Source organism: Bombus vancouverensis, chromosome 2 (assembly GCF_051014615.1).
Source record: "Bombus vancouverensis nearcticus chromosome 2, iyBomVanc1_principal, whole genome shotgun sequence".
NCBI classification, from domain to species: Eukaryota; Metazoa; Arthropoda; class Insecta; order Hymenoptera; family Apidae; genus Bombus; species Bombus vancouverensis.
The window spans coordinates 15,047,351-15,062,644 of record NC_134912.1 but is presented as its reverse complement, the minus strand read 5'-3'; the positions used below and the strand labels follow the sequence as shown (position 1 = coordinate 15,062,644).

Here is a 15,294-nt window from a genome sequence, read left to right as displayed (position 1 = left end):
TTACCCTATATATACCACGGAACAAAGGATAATTTTCACCGGCTTGGCTATGGCTACTGGTGTGGATCCAAGTATTCGGGCCATACTAGACGCTATGCAGAAGCAGAACGAAATCAAGTTAAGAAAACTGTTAAAGGAGACTATTAAAGCAGCGACTAGTCGGAGTTATCAGGGTAGTTTAGTTTCTAATAATTTGAACAAAAGCTTGGAGAAAACAGACGTTACTGTAGGAAATGAAGAAATGGTTTTGAAAGAATTTTCAAAAGAATTGCAGTCTAATGTAGAACATTCTTATGAAAAGAAAGTATCAATTGACACCGCTTCACAGGATTATATTTTCATTAAAACAGACTTAATGTTTGATGTCAATAGCTCAACAGAATACCAGAAAGAGTCTGTGAAACGAAGGAAAGAAGATATTGCAGTATTGTATAATGATTTGTCACCATCTTCGTCACAAGATACTCAAAATTTACAAGAATGGTTTGACAAAAAAAGTAAAAGTTTAGGAGAAGCAGAAAAAGATCATAACAAGAAGGATAATATTTCAATGAGAAATATTTTGGACGGCGATACAAATAAAGAAAACCAAATTGAAACGAAGGAATTAGAAGCAGTTAGTAAATCAACTGCTGAAAATGATACAAAATCAATAGACAACGTTGAACAAAATATATCATTAGAATCCATACAAAAAGCAAGAGATAATGCTTACAATAATGAACATTTGCTTATAGAAGAAGACCAAATGATGACAGCGAAAAATGCGTGTGACACTACAGAATCAAAAACTTCAGCAGATCTTATGTCGAGAAATTTAGATGCTAATACACAAGAGAAGTCTTTAGAGAATAAAGATGACAAGAATCCATCTCCATCTATGTTAGATAGTAGTAAACGGAGCAGTCGTTATAATGTTGCTGCAAAGCCTGCTACTTCGCCAAAATTTGAAGAAATTGTTTATAATCAAACCAGACAATCAAACACAAATAAAATTTTGCGAAGCGCTTTAAAGACGAAATTAATCGAAGACAAGTCTGAAATAATTAATAAACAAAAGGCATCGGAAAATGTAGAAAATAAATTTGCCAAAGAAGAAAAAAGAGGTGTTAAACAAAAATCAATTTCAGATAGTGAAAACGAAACAACTGATAAGTTCGTCAACGAAGGGAAGTTCTTTTAACGAACACAGCTAGTGATAGCGATAGGTATAAATCTGTAGAAAATGATAATGCAGTAACGGGTGTAATAATAGCAACTGATGAAGCGAAACATAGAGGCAGACCTAGGAGATCGGATAAAGTCGAAGTTAAAGAAAATGAAAATACAAGTGTAAATTCCGACCAATTGCGGGGAGACGTAACCGCGAGGAGAGACGATAATAGGGGTGATTGAGTTTGTATAACACTGTGATTCACTGAATTATAAATTATATATTTCCAACACTTAGATTACACTGACGTAGAGAAATAAATAGTCAACAACTTGTCGCACGAAGATGTGATACATATGTACGCTAGAGCAGGGCTCTTATAATGGAAATTAATGTATTAATGGACTTAGCACTATAATATATTTAGGAGAGAAGATGTATGTTCGACAACACTGAGAACCGACAAAAGATTTTCGTGAAGTATGCGACTCTCGCGCTATGTGTAGACTGCCGCGTTAGGCGTTAGTTTTTAGACTGACTGTCGCTCTTTTTCTAATACAGAAGAAAAGTTCGGTGTGGGTGTGCCCCTGTGTCTAAAGAACGCGGATTCGTTGTTCCCACTTTCGTTAGGAAAAGTGAGGGTAACGAACCGCGGTGTCGATTGGTCATGACCTGCACTACTGCTCGAAGGGATGAGTAGGAAGTCTCCTACCATCGTGGTGGATAGATGACTGTGTGCGTGAGGAAAACATAGCTTGTTTTGTTAGAGGGCTATTCGGATTTTCCTAATGGGTGCATACCCGCTTTCTCCGTGTTTTAAGTACGCCTAATAAACCCAAGGACCTCTCTAAAAACCGACTGTGTTTCGAGAATATTTTTAAGCTTTAGAAATTCTTCAAGACAAACGGATTGAAGACACATGGCGAAACAATACAGGGAAGTGGAAGTTATGGTGGGTCCTTAGGTTTATTGAGGGTCGAAGTGACGTTACGCAGGCCGGTTGTTGTCCGGTGGCGCGAGCTGGCGCGGGCTGGCGTGCAGATGTTTTAGGCGGCGTAACAACAAGGAAGATCCTAGAAAATGAGAAGGGTGGATTAGAAGAACGAAGAAAACTCGAAGAAGATACAGAGACAGAAGTCAATTCAAAAGGTATATTAAATAATAAGTGCGATTTACTTGATACCGAAAGAGCTATTGAAATTAATGATACGGTTCAAGATATTAAATTTACTGAAGGTAGAAGCCGCACTCAAAATGATATGGAAGATGTAGTAGAAGTTTCACAAGAATTATCTAATAAAAGTAAGTTATCAGAAATAAGGATTGCACTTAACAAAATTGAATATACAAAAACTATTTTACGGAATAAAAAGAATTCATTAGAAAGAGAAAGAGGAGTAAGGGAAAAGAAGAAAATGTACAGACAGAACTGCAGAGTGCAGTGTATCAATGTGCACTAAAAATGCAAGCAACGTGACGATTACTTTTAGAACACCACAAGCACCACGAAAACACAATCAAGACCAAACAAGATCAAGTTCAAAAGTGAAGTTACGTGAGCTTATTACTGCTAACGACCAAAAATTGAATTACGATCCCGAGCATCAACTCGCTGATCTTCAAGTAGAATGTTCCGACAAAGACAGGACGACACAAGAGTTCGAGAAACACATAGAGGACATGAAGGAGGAAGTGCGAAAATTAGAATTGCAACTCGACGAGTTACAAAAAAAAGAAAAACACACACGCACGTAAAAAGAGTTCAATCTTTTGGAATACAAATTGAAGAACTAACAATAAAATTAGAAGAAATAACACAGAAGAAATAAGTCACAAATATGAAATTGCCTGATGGCTGATGTTGATCGTTGACGTTTATAATGATTGAATTTCGTCAACGGCGCCATCTGGATCCTTGTTGAAAAATTAGAATAGCCGCAACAGCACCATTGTGCTCATCGCCCAGAGTAGTGTTTGTTCATGAGTCGAGGAGCTGGAGTATATCTTATCCTCAAAGATATAAATTTCACCGGTTCCGGTAATGTCTTTTACGTGGTCCAAGCATTCAAACTCACAACATCGTTTTCCAAGGCGAAATTTCCTGCATGGCTGTAGTAAACAGAAATCGATCAATTGTACAGATCAATCGTCACTCGACTGCTCGAGAATTCAGGTCATCCAGAGAATAGAATAGAGACGTGGAAAAATGTAGTGCGATCATCGCAGTGGGAGGAAATAGGGGGATAGGGACCAAATGAATGAACGAGATGTTAAGGACAACTGACGATAAGTTCTTCTTTTGTCGAGAATTGCATGTTTGTGAATGGTTTGTGGGTGGTTAGGTGGAGAGAATTGAAGAGTTTGGAGGTGACTGGAAGAGTGTTTTGGGCAAGGTAGATTGCAGAATAGTTGCGGTAGCATTGTGTTAATTATGGGTTTGTACATGTAATCTTTGTATGTATCACTACATACAACCTAACGTATATCTTTAATAATACATCAGAGTTTTAGTTATTTCATAGCTATGAATTTTATACTCTATAATCTTGACGTTTTATTTCACAGAAGCGTTTGAATATCCATAAAAATTAAATGAACCAATGTATTCATTATCTTATAGAGAAGATATATTATTTTTATGTTATATTATGTTCCAATTATTTATCATGATCCTGATTTCCTTATTCTGAAAATTTGAAAGGAAGTTTTGTAGTTTGATACTTTCAGCGACAAAGGGTCAATATTGCTTTAGTATATTTCGTCACATATACATGTATATCTATATATCCACCGAAAATGCGCTTTTGTAGACAAACGCTCGATTCGCGTCATAGCTTTTAAAGCTTGTCGCATCTCAATCCGTTGGAAAAAGTTTTTCCTGTAGCATATTTTATTTTTACGAACCAACAAGGTCTTTGTTTATTTCCTTCTTTTCTTTGCTCCAATTCGCCCATTGTTTTTTCAAGGATAGTATTTCAGAGCCATTAGTCAAGTTCATTGTAACAATAAACGTACGTTTCGGAAACATTTTGTGCTGTGAAACAGAATACACTAAAGTTTGAAGGTCACATCGATTTTCGAAAGTTTATAAATGGAGGTGTATGACAGTATCACCAGCGACAGTATCACTGTCCCCAAGCGCCAAAATACGTTCTGACTACTATTTTATGTATCTCACAGAAGTATCTCTTCATTCATCATCTCCCATGCCATCCACCAACGTGTTCTTAACATGTTATCTCCTAGTAAAATATTGATGTTGAGTCAGATATCCAACTGAATAATCTTTTCGGTGTCTACTATAAGACATTTAAAACCAAGGCTCGTACACACGTGTGCTTATACGTCAGATGTAATACTTAACACGAAACCTGCTTATATTAATATTAAATTTATGCATAGTAGGATGTTCGACCTTTGTAAAAATGAAATTATAATACATACAGTTTCACCGTGGAAAAGTGAATCTTTCTAGCATGTCCACGCAAATGCAGGGGAGGGGAGGACTGTGCATGCACCAAACAACTTTACGTTCGTAATTTTTCACACAAATGTACAACTGTAGGGAAATAATTATCTCTGATTTTTCGGATGTTAGGAATCGACAATATCGCATAACGGAATGCTGTGTTCTACGTATTCTATTTTTGTTACGAAAGTGGTACAAACGAAGTCCACATAAGAATAGTACAACAAAATCGGTTGAGGTTAGGTTATCGTGCAGATATCGCGGCTTTTGCATTGGAAATCACGCAACTGCCAGTCTCGTCGTTCCTTGTAAACGAAAGAAAGGTATTGTAATCGGTCGGAATTAATATAAAACTCGTCGCATGCGACCATATGGCCTGAATGTTGAATAAAAGAGACTAGAGCGCGAGCTATGTGATTCTAACCGTTTAGGCGGAAACTAATGATTGTAACCAGAGCCGAGATATATGCCAATATTACTTTGCTCGACAAAGCGTATAAGATGAGGGGAGAATCGCGATAAGGTAGAACAAGAGACAGATATTCTCTACGTAAAGCAAGTCTGTCAACTAGATTGAAATCCTATAGCTATAACTACAGTGAATCCATATTCTGGCGAATTGTCTTTTCACAAATGAAGCTTCTGAAGAACGGAATTGATACAATAACTACTGTTCATTCATAACTACTGTTGTAAGAATCTATATATTTGTCTATCTATATCTATATATATCGATCTATATATATTTGTCAGAATGTCATTTTATCAAAAAACCCATCCTCTGTAATCATAGTTTAACGAAGCATAATTAATAGAAGAGGTAGAGCGTTAAGTGGAGATGATTTAATCACAGTTAAGTAGATAAATCTCTATATTAGTCTCTTTAATTAAAATGTCCTACGTTTTATTTGCGTCATTTTTTTCCTTCATCCAATTTAAAATGTTTAAATAACAATAGCCTATACAATATAATTTTATGTAAAAAAATTGATTATACCATGTTTATTACAGATATTTAACATTTTTGTGTACATACAAAATTTAAATTATACCTCGCTTGAGAACAAAAATTCTATTTATTTTCCTAACATGTACTAATAATTATTGATCAAACTAGAAAAAGCTGGAGGAGATTACTTAGGAAGATTACTTAGCATCTTATGTTCCTGGCAAGGCTCGAACGTTTTATCTTCCTTTAGATTTTCCTAAGTTTCCATTTCTCTGACTTGCTATTTTAGTTAGCTTAGTATACGTGCTATACATAGGTATGTATAGTGTCATGATCGCGACAGTCGTGAGTTACCCACGCTTTATCCTCTGTAAACTATTTATAAAAGAAGAACAAATTACATGTTAGAACTTTCATTCAATTTACCAATACAAATAATTTTAAACAAGAAAAAAGACCTAATGCAGTGGTTTCAACTTAAACATATCCAACAGTTATTTACGAATAAATAGTATAAATCTTTTAGCAACATGAAATTCGCGATATTTATTCAAATATTTATATTTACAGTGCGCCATCAGCAAAGAAAACGTGTTTATCGAAAGGTGCGCTATCGATTTTATGCTTTTTTATGCTTTTGCCACGCAAACAGGGAAATTGCAACTCAAAATTGAATTCGCACTGCAAAGCGTCGACGTTACGACATCAATTACATACTTCAAAAACACCGAAGGTATCACACGGAATCAGAGAGATTCTATGAGAAGTTAAACGCATAGTCACCCTATTGGGAATAGGATTGCTTTGATTCGAGCTCAAACATAGGGAAAGCTGAAAGAATCTTTTGCGGATCTTCCTTCTTCTCTACGTTGGATTTTATACAAAACGACTTTAACCTTTTCAAGGAAATACGGAAATAAGGATTTTAGATAGAGAGATTTATCTGGAAGGAAATGGATAGAAAACGTAGAACCAGTTCTTGTTGGTTGAAAGATTTTTTCTCTTCGCAGAGATTCAAGCTTTAAAGAACGATCAAATATGTGCGCAGCTGACTTACGCGTGAAGTTATTATTAAAAAAAATTGTTGCATTTAAAAGGATAAATATTAATTTAAATTTAAAAAAATTGTTAGTTCAATTATCATAAGTTTAAAGATATGTAGATATTGTATTTACATATCGAAAATCAGACAGCAATATTAATGAACACACCTAGTCAAACGCACACGTACTTTAAAACCGTGCTTTAAAATCGATATTCGCTGAAACAATACATCGCTCTGCGCTTCCAATTTGTTTTCGCACGAAGAGTCAGTCCACTCATTGTTACCGTCACCATCTCTACCGTAATCTATATTACTCGAATAAATTCTATATCTTGATTGGAAAATCACATATTTTAACGAACTTCCTTATTTTTTGTTTTTTATGACTTTAATTGGCAATTTCCATAATGTTCTATAACTTGACAATAGACTGATAATATTTCAGGATATATATACATACATCATGTTTTTGAGGATTCTGTAGTAAAATATATTATAATAAATTATAGGAAAAACAAACTATTTAAGAAAAAATTACCACCTTCGAGTAATAAATTATAGAAGGTTACCAATGTAATTTAAAACTTAAAACTTAAAAATAATCTATTACACGTAAGAAAGAAAAAGATTTCTTCGCAAACGGTAACTCGAAAATTACAGCCATTGCTGTAGAAACATAGTTTTACAGGGAGAAGAATTTCGCTAGAAACTCTCGACGATGTCACATCAAGCGAAAATTCAATAAAGCGATTACTAACCATACTACCAGCGGCAATCGTGTTACGGCAATTCGTAAATCAGTTAGTCTTCTATTTGCAGAAACGTCTCTGGCAATATCGTCACACTCTTGATTACGTCGGCGCTATCAAATGGTCTTTGGAAGAAAGTTTTAAATCGTATCGTATTAAATTTTCCATTATCTACTTTTGCCCATGGCGTCGTTCCAACAAATGAATTCGAGTTCTGAATCGCTTTGTCTCGTATTACGATTTTATAACGGTGTTTCTTTAAACTTTAAACGATCGTAATAAATGTATTTACGGACGATGACCGATATCTGGTCTGTCTTAAAGTTTCAACTAATTAGTGCCCCGTTACTTTGTTTCGTTATACACGGAAACGAATTTGTAAATAAAGATGTATAATCAACGATAACATATGACAGCGAGTATAATAACTGTCAGCAAAGGAAGACGTCGGTAAAATGATTGTGGTTGATTTCAGTGTATCGGTAAATAAGCTTTGACAGACGTTGCCGGGGGGCTCGGTGTCGGTGAAACCGCGTCGATCAAATGATTGTCAGTAATTTAAAGATAACCCAATTTATTGATCTGTCTCCCCTTCATGGCGTTGTACGTCTCTCTATAAAACATATTCTACCTCGGAGGGCTGAAAAATTTAACTTGGTCTCATTGGACTGGACTGTAAGTAAGAAAATTGAAATGCAAAATCCACGTGTGAGCGCAACGGTTTAGATGGAAAATTCGATAGGACAATTATGTATATTAGCCTGAAAGAAAGCTCGTGGCTTCGCACGCAACACGTAATTTCCCTCGCTGAAATAATCCTATTACAACGATACGATTTAAAATTTTCCTTAACAGACCTCGCAATGTAATTCTTCATCTACAATTTTTTATTCGGCCTGAAACAAGAGACTTTCGAAGCCTTATAGAGTCTCGCGAATCTAAAAGTCAGGTTTCAACGTATTTTCGCGTCTTATTCTATAATACTGAAGACATTAAAGGTGTTAACGATTATTGTCTCACTATGTACGTACATCAAACGAGTACTTATGTAAGAGACGAATGGAAATGGAAACAGCCGAGAATAATTGAAGATAATTTGAATACGTTCCAGGCTATAATACAATTTCTCGTGAACCGTAATTGATTCGCAGAAGGGAATTGCTGCTTCTCACGACTAGCAAAGTGTTTCGCAAAAAAAAAAAAAAAAGAAAGAAAAAAGAAAAATGGTATCGGAAGGATAGAAAAAAAGCGGTGGCCTACATCAAGCAATGTTCGTTCATTTTCTATCGCGTAACAGACACTGGGATAACTGACAGAACGAGCGTATAAATCTTGCATCTCTCGACCTGACTTCTCCCGATGGAAAAATATTTACTGGTCTGGAATCGTGCATCGCTAATTAGTAAAAAAGTAATAAGCAAGAAAGCAATTATACTACCGGATTGGTATTTCTATTTTATTGGAGATTAATTAACCTGAGTAAACCAACAAAAACTTATCGAAAATCAATCGAAATTAAATCACCTTTTCAAACAGGCTATAAATAGCCAACTAATATTTGCAGTAATAAACTTCACTTTCGAATAAAGTATACGCTCTATAAATTGTAAATTGATAATTTCGTTATTATATCATTTTTCTTAGTCTAAACTGAATTCAGTGAAAAGAGCTTTCAATTGAATTACACACTTCATTAGTTTATGAATTATATTCGTTACCATACGTACAAAAGAAGGGTGACTGGTTTAAAAATTCAAAGGGTAGAACCTCCAAGCTCACGATTGGAAACAGATTCAGTTCAATGGTTTAATTTGCCATTTAATTGAATTCTCTGGCAATTTCAGCGAACTGTGGGCTTTAGAAGTGTCCAGCATTCAAAGGCAAGACCTCCTCCATCTTTCTCTTTCTTTCAGTTCCAACCTCAAGTAATTGACCTGTTAATTCGACGCTATATTTACATGCTAGCAAGGGATTCAGACGACTTCATTGCGTTAAATTCGCAATTTAGCAAACACGAATGTCTCAATCAATTTGTAGTTCGAAACAAATAAAAGATAATCAATTTTTCAAAATAACAATCGATATGTTCAATGCATTTGTCGATGCATTTGATCGTTATGTTCATTTAGCATTTTTATAATAAAAGCGTAGAACACATGTACATACACATAATATTCCATGAAATGATTTATACAGACTATGAGTCTCGTTTTATCATATTATAAAAGAATGAATTTCTCCCAATAAATGTAACTTCATACAAAATCTCGTTTAAAAAATTCAGTTTTTATTCTCATCAAATTAATTTAATATCGGAATATGTCATTTTAGTCGTTATAAAAATTTTATGTCAAAAAGCGTTCACAGATACATATATAAATAAATGTCCAATCCTATGCATCTATTTAAATCATTATTTAAATTCATAATTTATGAAATCTGAACTTAAATATTTATTAACAATATTCTGACGAATATGTAATGAAAGATAAAAGCAGCTTTATTTTTTTTATAGGATGGCTCATGCTTTTTATTCATTTTATGTTTTTCGTTGTCAGCGCGTAACTACCTATCAGCCGCATGAATGCCAGGTTTTACTACTCAGAAGCGAAGAAGCGAAGAAGCAAATATACGTTACCTTGCATGGAAAAACGTTAGATACATATAAAAGTCATAACGTAGCTATTTACACATGGGGAATATTTATTTTTGTATGAAATATTTTTGCTTCTGAATTCTCATTATAAATGTACGTCCATTTCCTACGTTAAAGTACGTCTCTGCTTTGAAAACCTTCATTTAAATATAACGGTTAACAAAATATTATTAGAGAAATATTAAAACGAGACGCTAAAAGAACATTTTAATAAAGTACAAATGATTATTTGTTCTTTATTAAATTGCACTGCTGTAACTCTAATTTTATTAAATTCTAAATGAATCATTTATAAACTGAACCGGAATATAAAATTTTATTCCGCAAAAATCATAAAGTTGAAAGTTAGGAACGAATAACAAATGAATAACCTAGTTTCATTAAAAGGCACGTGGTTAAGGTACGCCAATCCGCGTAATAACTTTGACACTCCAATTATTATAAAATATGTATCCTTAAGGGATTTTTTTGCGCGAATGCAAAATACTTTTCATACGTGCAACTGAATAAATGGGGCGTGATTTTCAATATTTCTTTTTGTAGAATTTATAACAAAGTAACTTTTTCACAAATGTTTTCGCTAACATTTTTACAACGTAAATGTCTTCTTTTGTAATTAATAATTTCAACATTTCTCTGAACAGTTTCGTTGCGATAAAAAAAATATACAAAGCTTTTGAGGTGCTTGTTTAAAAATATTTATACGGAACAAGACTTTGAATTTGTCAGACCAATCGTTCTAACGAACGAATAAATTAAACGACTCGTAACAAAAAATTATTCCTGTCCATGTTTCTCTTTGTAAAAGTAATTCAAGGCAAGTTAGATGAATCGCTGTGTACCCTATTCGCGTAGCATGTGCTTTAACGACCAGCGTGCAAGCGTTAACGGTGTGCTTTAGTTTCTCTCTGGTTGTGTTAAGTGTTTAAGTAATGAGCATATACTCACTTCGGGCGGGTCGCATATGATCGACGTGCACCAGTCCAACCTCGAATTATAGCAGATGCAGTGACTGCAAACCGAAAGTCCGCCAACAAACGTAGGAGCATGTCGATAGGTTTTTCCTTGAAAGTTAACACAGCTGGCGTTTGTAGCATCTGAAAACGATTCTCAGCTTGAATATCTTTGCCATTCGACGGTCGTACGCGCAGTTACGTTAACCGTTTCAACGCCACTCAGCGTGATCATGCTGTACGCGTAGTGTGGTGAACTGTGTCGCGATGTTTGGTTACGATTGTCAATTCACAGCGCGCTCGGTTCCGAACGTAGCTTGTCGCTAGTCTATCAGAGTTTCCTCTCGTAATTACTTTTCTTTCAAATAATCGTAAACCAAATAAAGAAAAAACTAATGTATAAATTACCTCTTGAATTGGAAAACCAATTACAGAACGTCACACAAACAAAAGGTAAAGCACGAATATTTGGCAACCTTTTGACTCTTTAGTGTAACGTTTCTGATATAGCTGATGAAGTGAAGCGTGAACGCGTTGAACGGTATGTTTCGACAAAAAAAAAAGAGCAGTGCAATCGAGTTGATCGGCACTTCTCGTAAATAAATAAACGAAGCGCTATTGCGCTTCATGGTACAATCCGATACGGATTTTTAAAACATCCCTGATACTGAAACGGCTAATAGCGTTACGAAAACGATCGTGCCAGGAAATTTTTGTTCAACGGATCCGCATTGCGGCTGCCACGATGCTTCTACGTAGCATTGATGCTTCATCGATGAAGCACGATTGAAATTGGATATTCGATTTCTTACTGGGGAGAGAGTTTTCATATCGTGTTTACTGTTTCACTTCGCAAGTGTGCTTTACAGTATACGTTAGAACTTGAAATCGAGCTATTTGAGTTAAAGTCGCTTGTAGCTTGAAATGACGTTTAAAGGATATAAGAATAATAGAAGGCTAAAATTCAAAAGTGTATATATACATTACTAATATATAATGCCTATAATATATAATATAATAAATAATAATGCCTATATATTGACTACTTTATCAGTTAATTAAATCCGTGCATATCAAGTTTTCTATAATTTAGTACTTTCGTGTAACTACAGAAATTTGATGCAATATAAAACTTGATTAAAACAGCGATTCATTAGGAAACGAGAATAATGATGCAAATATTTTTTGTAGCCATTATATAGGATTTCGATCGCATAATTAATCAGTATCAACTTACGATTCTTTAACGGAAAAGCGTAAAGAGGGACAGGCGGTACAGTAATCGCAATTATGATTACTTTCAAAAAAAATCTCCAACAATACATCTTCGTAGTCGTAATCAGATCAGATGCGATCAGATGCGGATCAGAAAAGAAGTTTAGCAGTGATATAAGTACCGCACTAGCCAGAAGTATCTGCAACAGAAATCAGAATACACTCGTTTTCGCATGGTTGGATCAATTTCGCGTGGGACTAACCTGATTGAACCTAACGCGGGATAATTGCTCAACTCACGACCTTAACCAGTCCGCTTGATTCTCTGTAAATGCTTGAAATTGACGCTTGGATTCTTTCCAGATTAACTAGCTTTGCCCTCCCCCCCTCCCGTTATCTATTTTCTTAGATCGACTTAAACTGCCGCAACATATTATCTTTCTTCTTTTCTTTTCTTTTCTTTTCTTTTCTTTTCTTTTCTTTTCTTTTCTTTTCTTTTCTTTTCTTTTCTTTTGATCTTTTAAAGCCCTAAATCGCTGGCTATTATATTTTGTACACTCAATTACTCTGTAAGTCATAAGTACATATGTTTTACAACGTTATTTGTCATATTTCAGTTAAACCCCAGAAAAGCCAGAAATATATTTGCAGCGTGTTTTAACGCGTCCCTGGCAAAGATCTCAAAAACGAGTTGCGACACAATTTAAAGCGACAAATAGCACCGCGTGTCTCGTTGTGGTAACACACGGTTCGCCAGCTTTTTAAAAGCGCTCTCCGTTTGCTTTTTCCTCTCTTCCCTGTCTCTTCGTTTTTTCTTAACGAGCAAAACCATTTTCGCGAGGACGAGAGTACGGAAATGACGTACTGGCAATTTTGTTTTGTGATAATACAAGCAGCTCGGTTTCAGTGAATTAAACTTGGCCCCAAGCTTCTACTTATCCCTACCTTCCTTTCCTTTATTTTCCCTTCTATATCGGTTTTGCGGTTTTCCACATTTCCATCACAATAAACCATGTTTTTTCTCGATTTTACATGTTAGCCAATGATTCACGGCAAAAGCGTCGACTGTAAAAATATTTGTAGTTGCAATAGCAACAAGTATGTTTTCTCAAATAGAAAATATTGGCAGCGTACACGCTGGCAAAACAATTCATGAATAGCTCGTCCTCTGCTTGTTATTTGTTTCGATACTGTTAGCAAACAAATTCATGAAACATACTGGTATAGCGTAAAATGAACATAAAAGTTTTGCGTACACTTGAGAGCTGAACTTTGGCTGTTATACGTATATTATATATATACGCACACAGTTATGTATATGTATATATATATAGAAAATTCCTTAGAACTTTGAGCTTAATAACATATTAAAATCATTAACATTAAGGAGGTGAACTTTACATACCAATTACCAAAGTTTCTTCCGCCAAATAATACATAAAAATTGAAAAAGATAATGTAACTAGTTTTAACTTTTTTTTGTGTTATAATTTGAATCACTCGATTTATCCGACTGAGGATGGTCGATCGCAATCTCAATTTATACATATTCTCATCGCATGAAATAGATCACATGAGGGATTTTCAAAAGTCGATGGAATATTAATGGCGATTAATTATTTACAGGTGTATTCTGTGCGGCTAAAGCAGTCACCTAATGAATTATTGAGTACCAGGAATGTTAGCGGTAAACAGGATTGCGGCTATGAATGATTCTCTAATGTGTATATTAGAGATGAATTTGATAATTTATCCTCATAATATGCAATCCGCTTTTAAGTGGAAATCATAATTAACAATTTCTGTTTGATCAAATATGAAGAGCAGATAAATCGATACGCTTAAATCAATATTAGAATTTCTTAACATTTTTATCAAATATTTTAGCACTGTAGAAGCGTCGTAGTAGAGAAATATTAGGTTGTTCCAAAAGTTTCTTTCGTTTTTATTATCCATTATAAAAATGGATTGTTAATCCTCTAGGAGATACGAACAATATAATTGCAATTAATAAGGAATAAGCTAGCATAACTTAAACCAGCTTTTGCAGAAAGCTATTAGCTGAAGATGTTTATTAAACAATGACAACATGAATTTTCTTAAGTACCCCATTTGGTACTTAATCTACTTCGTAAGTACTGTGTGTCCTAGCCTTCAAAGGATGCAATTTTAACCAGAATGTTTCACATTACCTACCCGTATTGTTTCCTTGTAATATAATTTATATTTACATTATCTACGTTACGTTACATTCTACGCGTTAATGTAATGTGATTTTTATTTCTAATCGAAGTTATTTAAAATTTGTAGTATCTCAATAAAAAATTAACAGCCTGGAAAAACTTCACAGAAGCATTAGTATCTTCGAAACTATTGAATTCAAATGGCTAATATTCTTTAACAATATGCACTCGACGACGTTTATCGAGAGAAGTGATACTATTATGTGACGTAATAGTTAAACTTTCAATTCATATACATATATCGTTTATGAAAAAGTAGTCATTCTGCTTTTGTGATCTGTGACACACTATAAATTCTCATAAGCTAACTAACGCGTAATCTTCTGTAACGTATTAATATAATATAGGTATGTATATCTCGACTTTGAGCAACCAATTGGTGATAAATAAGCTTTAGTACATACTTCTTACACGTAACAAGAGACCAATTAACATCTCTGCTCTTAAAAGAAAAACGAAAGAAACTCTGAAAAGCTGCAGAGTTCAGGTCGAATAACACCAGCTCAGATAAATGACCCTCTAACTTACCTTTGTCCTCATCGACGTCAGTGATTTTAAAGCTAGTTATAAAGTGCACTTCTCAGCCAGCGTCCACGGCAGTCAATATTATTTAACGGATCTTAACGCGATGTAAAAAGGGAAAAAGGAGGAAAGAAGGAACAGGGAAGCAAAGAGAAGAAACGAATTTTTCATTTTCTCGAAACTGGATCAAGTTTCAGGCTGCTCGCCAAAGAGTCTGTAGCTAACGAGACAAGATTAGACAAACCACGCTTTAAAATTTCCACAGAACTATAATAATCCTCGAAATCAATACGATTTCAAATCGATCCATCGCCTGATTAAAAAATGAGATAGGATGAAG

At 34.6% G+C, this 15,294-nt stretch overlaps 1 protein-coding gene and 1 long non-coding RNA gene across 3 annotated transcripts; one reads left to right on the top strand and one right to left on the bottom strand.

Annotated features, from left to right (window-relative positions):
• Positions 1–1,413: 1,413 nt before the first annotated feature.
• LOC143305159 (uncharacterized) lies at positions 1,414–15,101 on the bottom strand. Of its 2 annotated transcripts, XR_013061881.1 has the most exons (5): positions 14,961–15,101; positions 12,212–12,389; positions 10,970–11,118; positions 9,093–9,299; positions 1,414–2,226 (listed from the first exon to the last, which is right to left on the bottom strand). XR_013061881.1 is itself a non-coding variant. In XM_076627913.1 (4 exons), exons 1-4 carry the CDS (start codon positions 14,970–14,972, stop codon positions 2,200–2,202), a joined length of 366 nt encoding a protein of 121 aa, XP_076484028.1. In that variant the 5' UTR covers positions 14,973–15,101; the 3' UTR covers positions 1,414–2,199. The 2 variants fall into 2 exon arrangements, 1 of the variants encoding a protein (XP_076484028.1); XM_076627913.1 differs by lacking the exon at positions 9,093–9,299.
• LOC143305160 (uncharacterized) lies at positions 11,136–14,962 on the top strand. Its single transcript, XR_013061882.1, has 3 exons — positions 11,136–11,427; positions 12,166–12,385; positions 13,816–14,962. It is a non-coding gene; the product is annotated as an uncharacterized LOC143305160 (long non-coding RNA).
• Positions 15,102–15,294: the final 193 nt, after the last annotated feature.

What these genes read in the sequence shown, in the direction of transcription:
- LOC143305159 (XM_076627913.1), bottom strand. An exon ending in CGCTTTTCCGTTAAAGAATC is followed by an intron (nt 11,119 to 12,211) that starts GTAAGTTGATAC and finishes AATCGTTTTCAG; the next exon opens with ATGCTACAAACGCCAGCTGT. An exon ending in TCATATGCGACCCGCCCGAA is followed by an intron (nt 2,227 to 10,969) that starts GTGAGTATATGC and finishes CTCATTTTCTAG; the next exon opens with GATCTTCCTTGTTGTTACGC.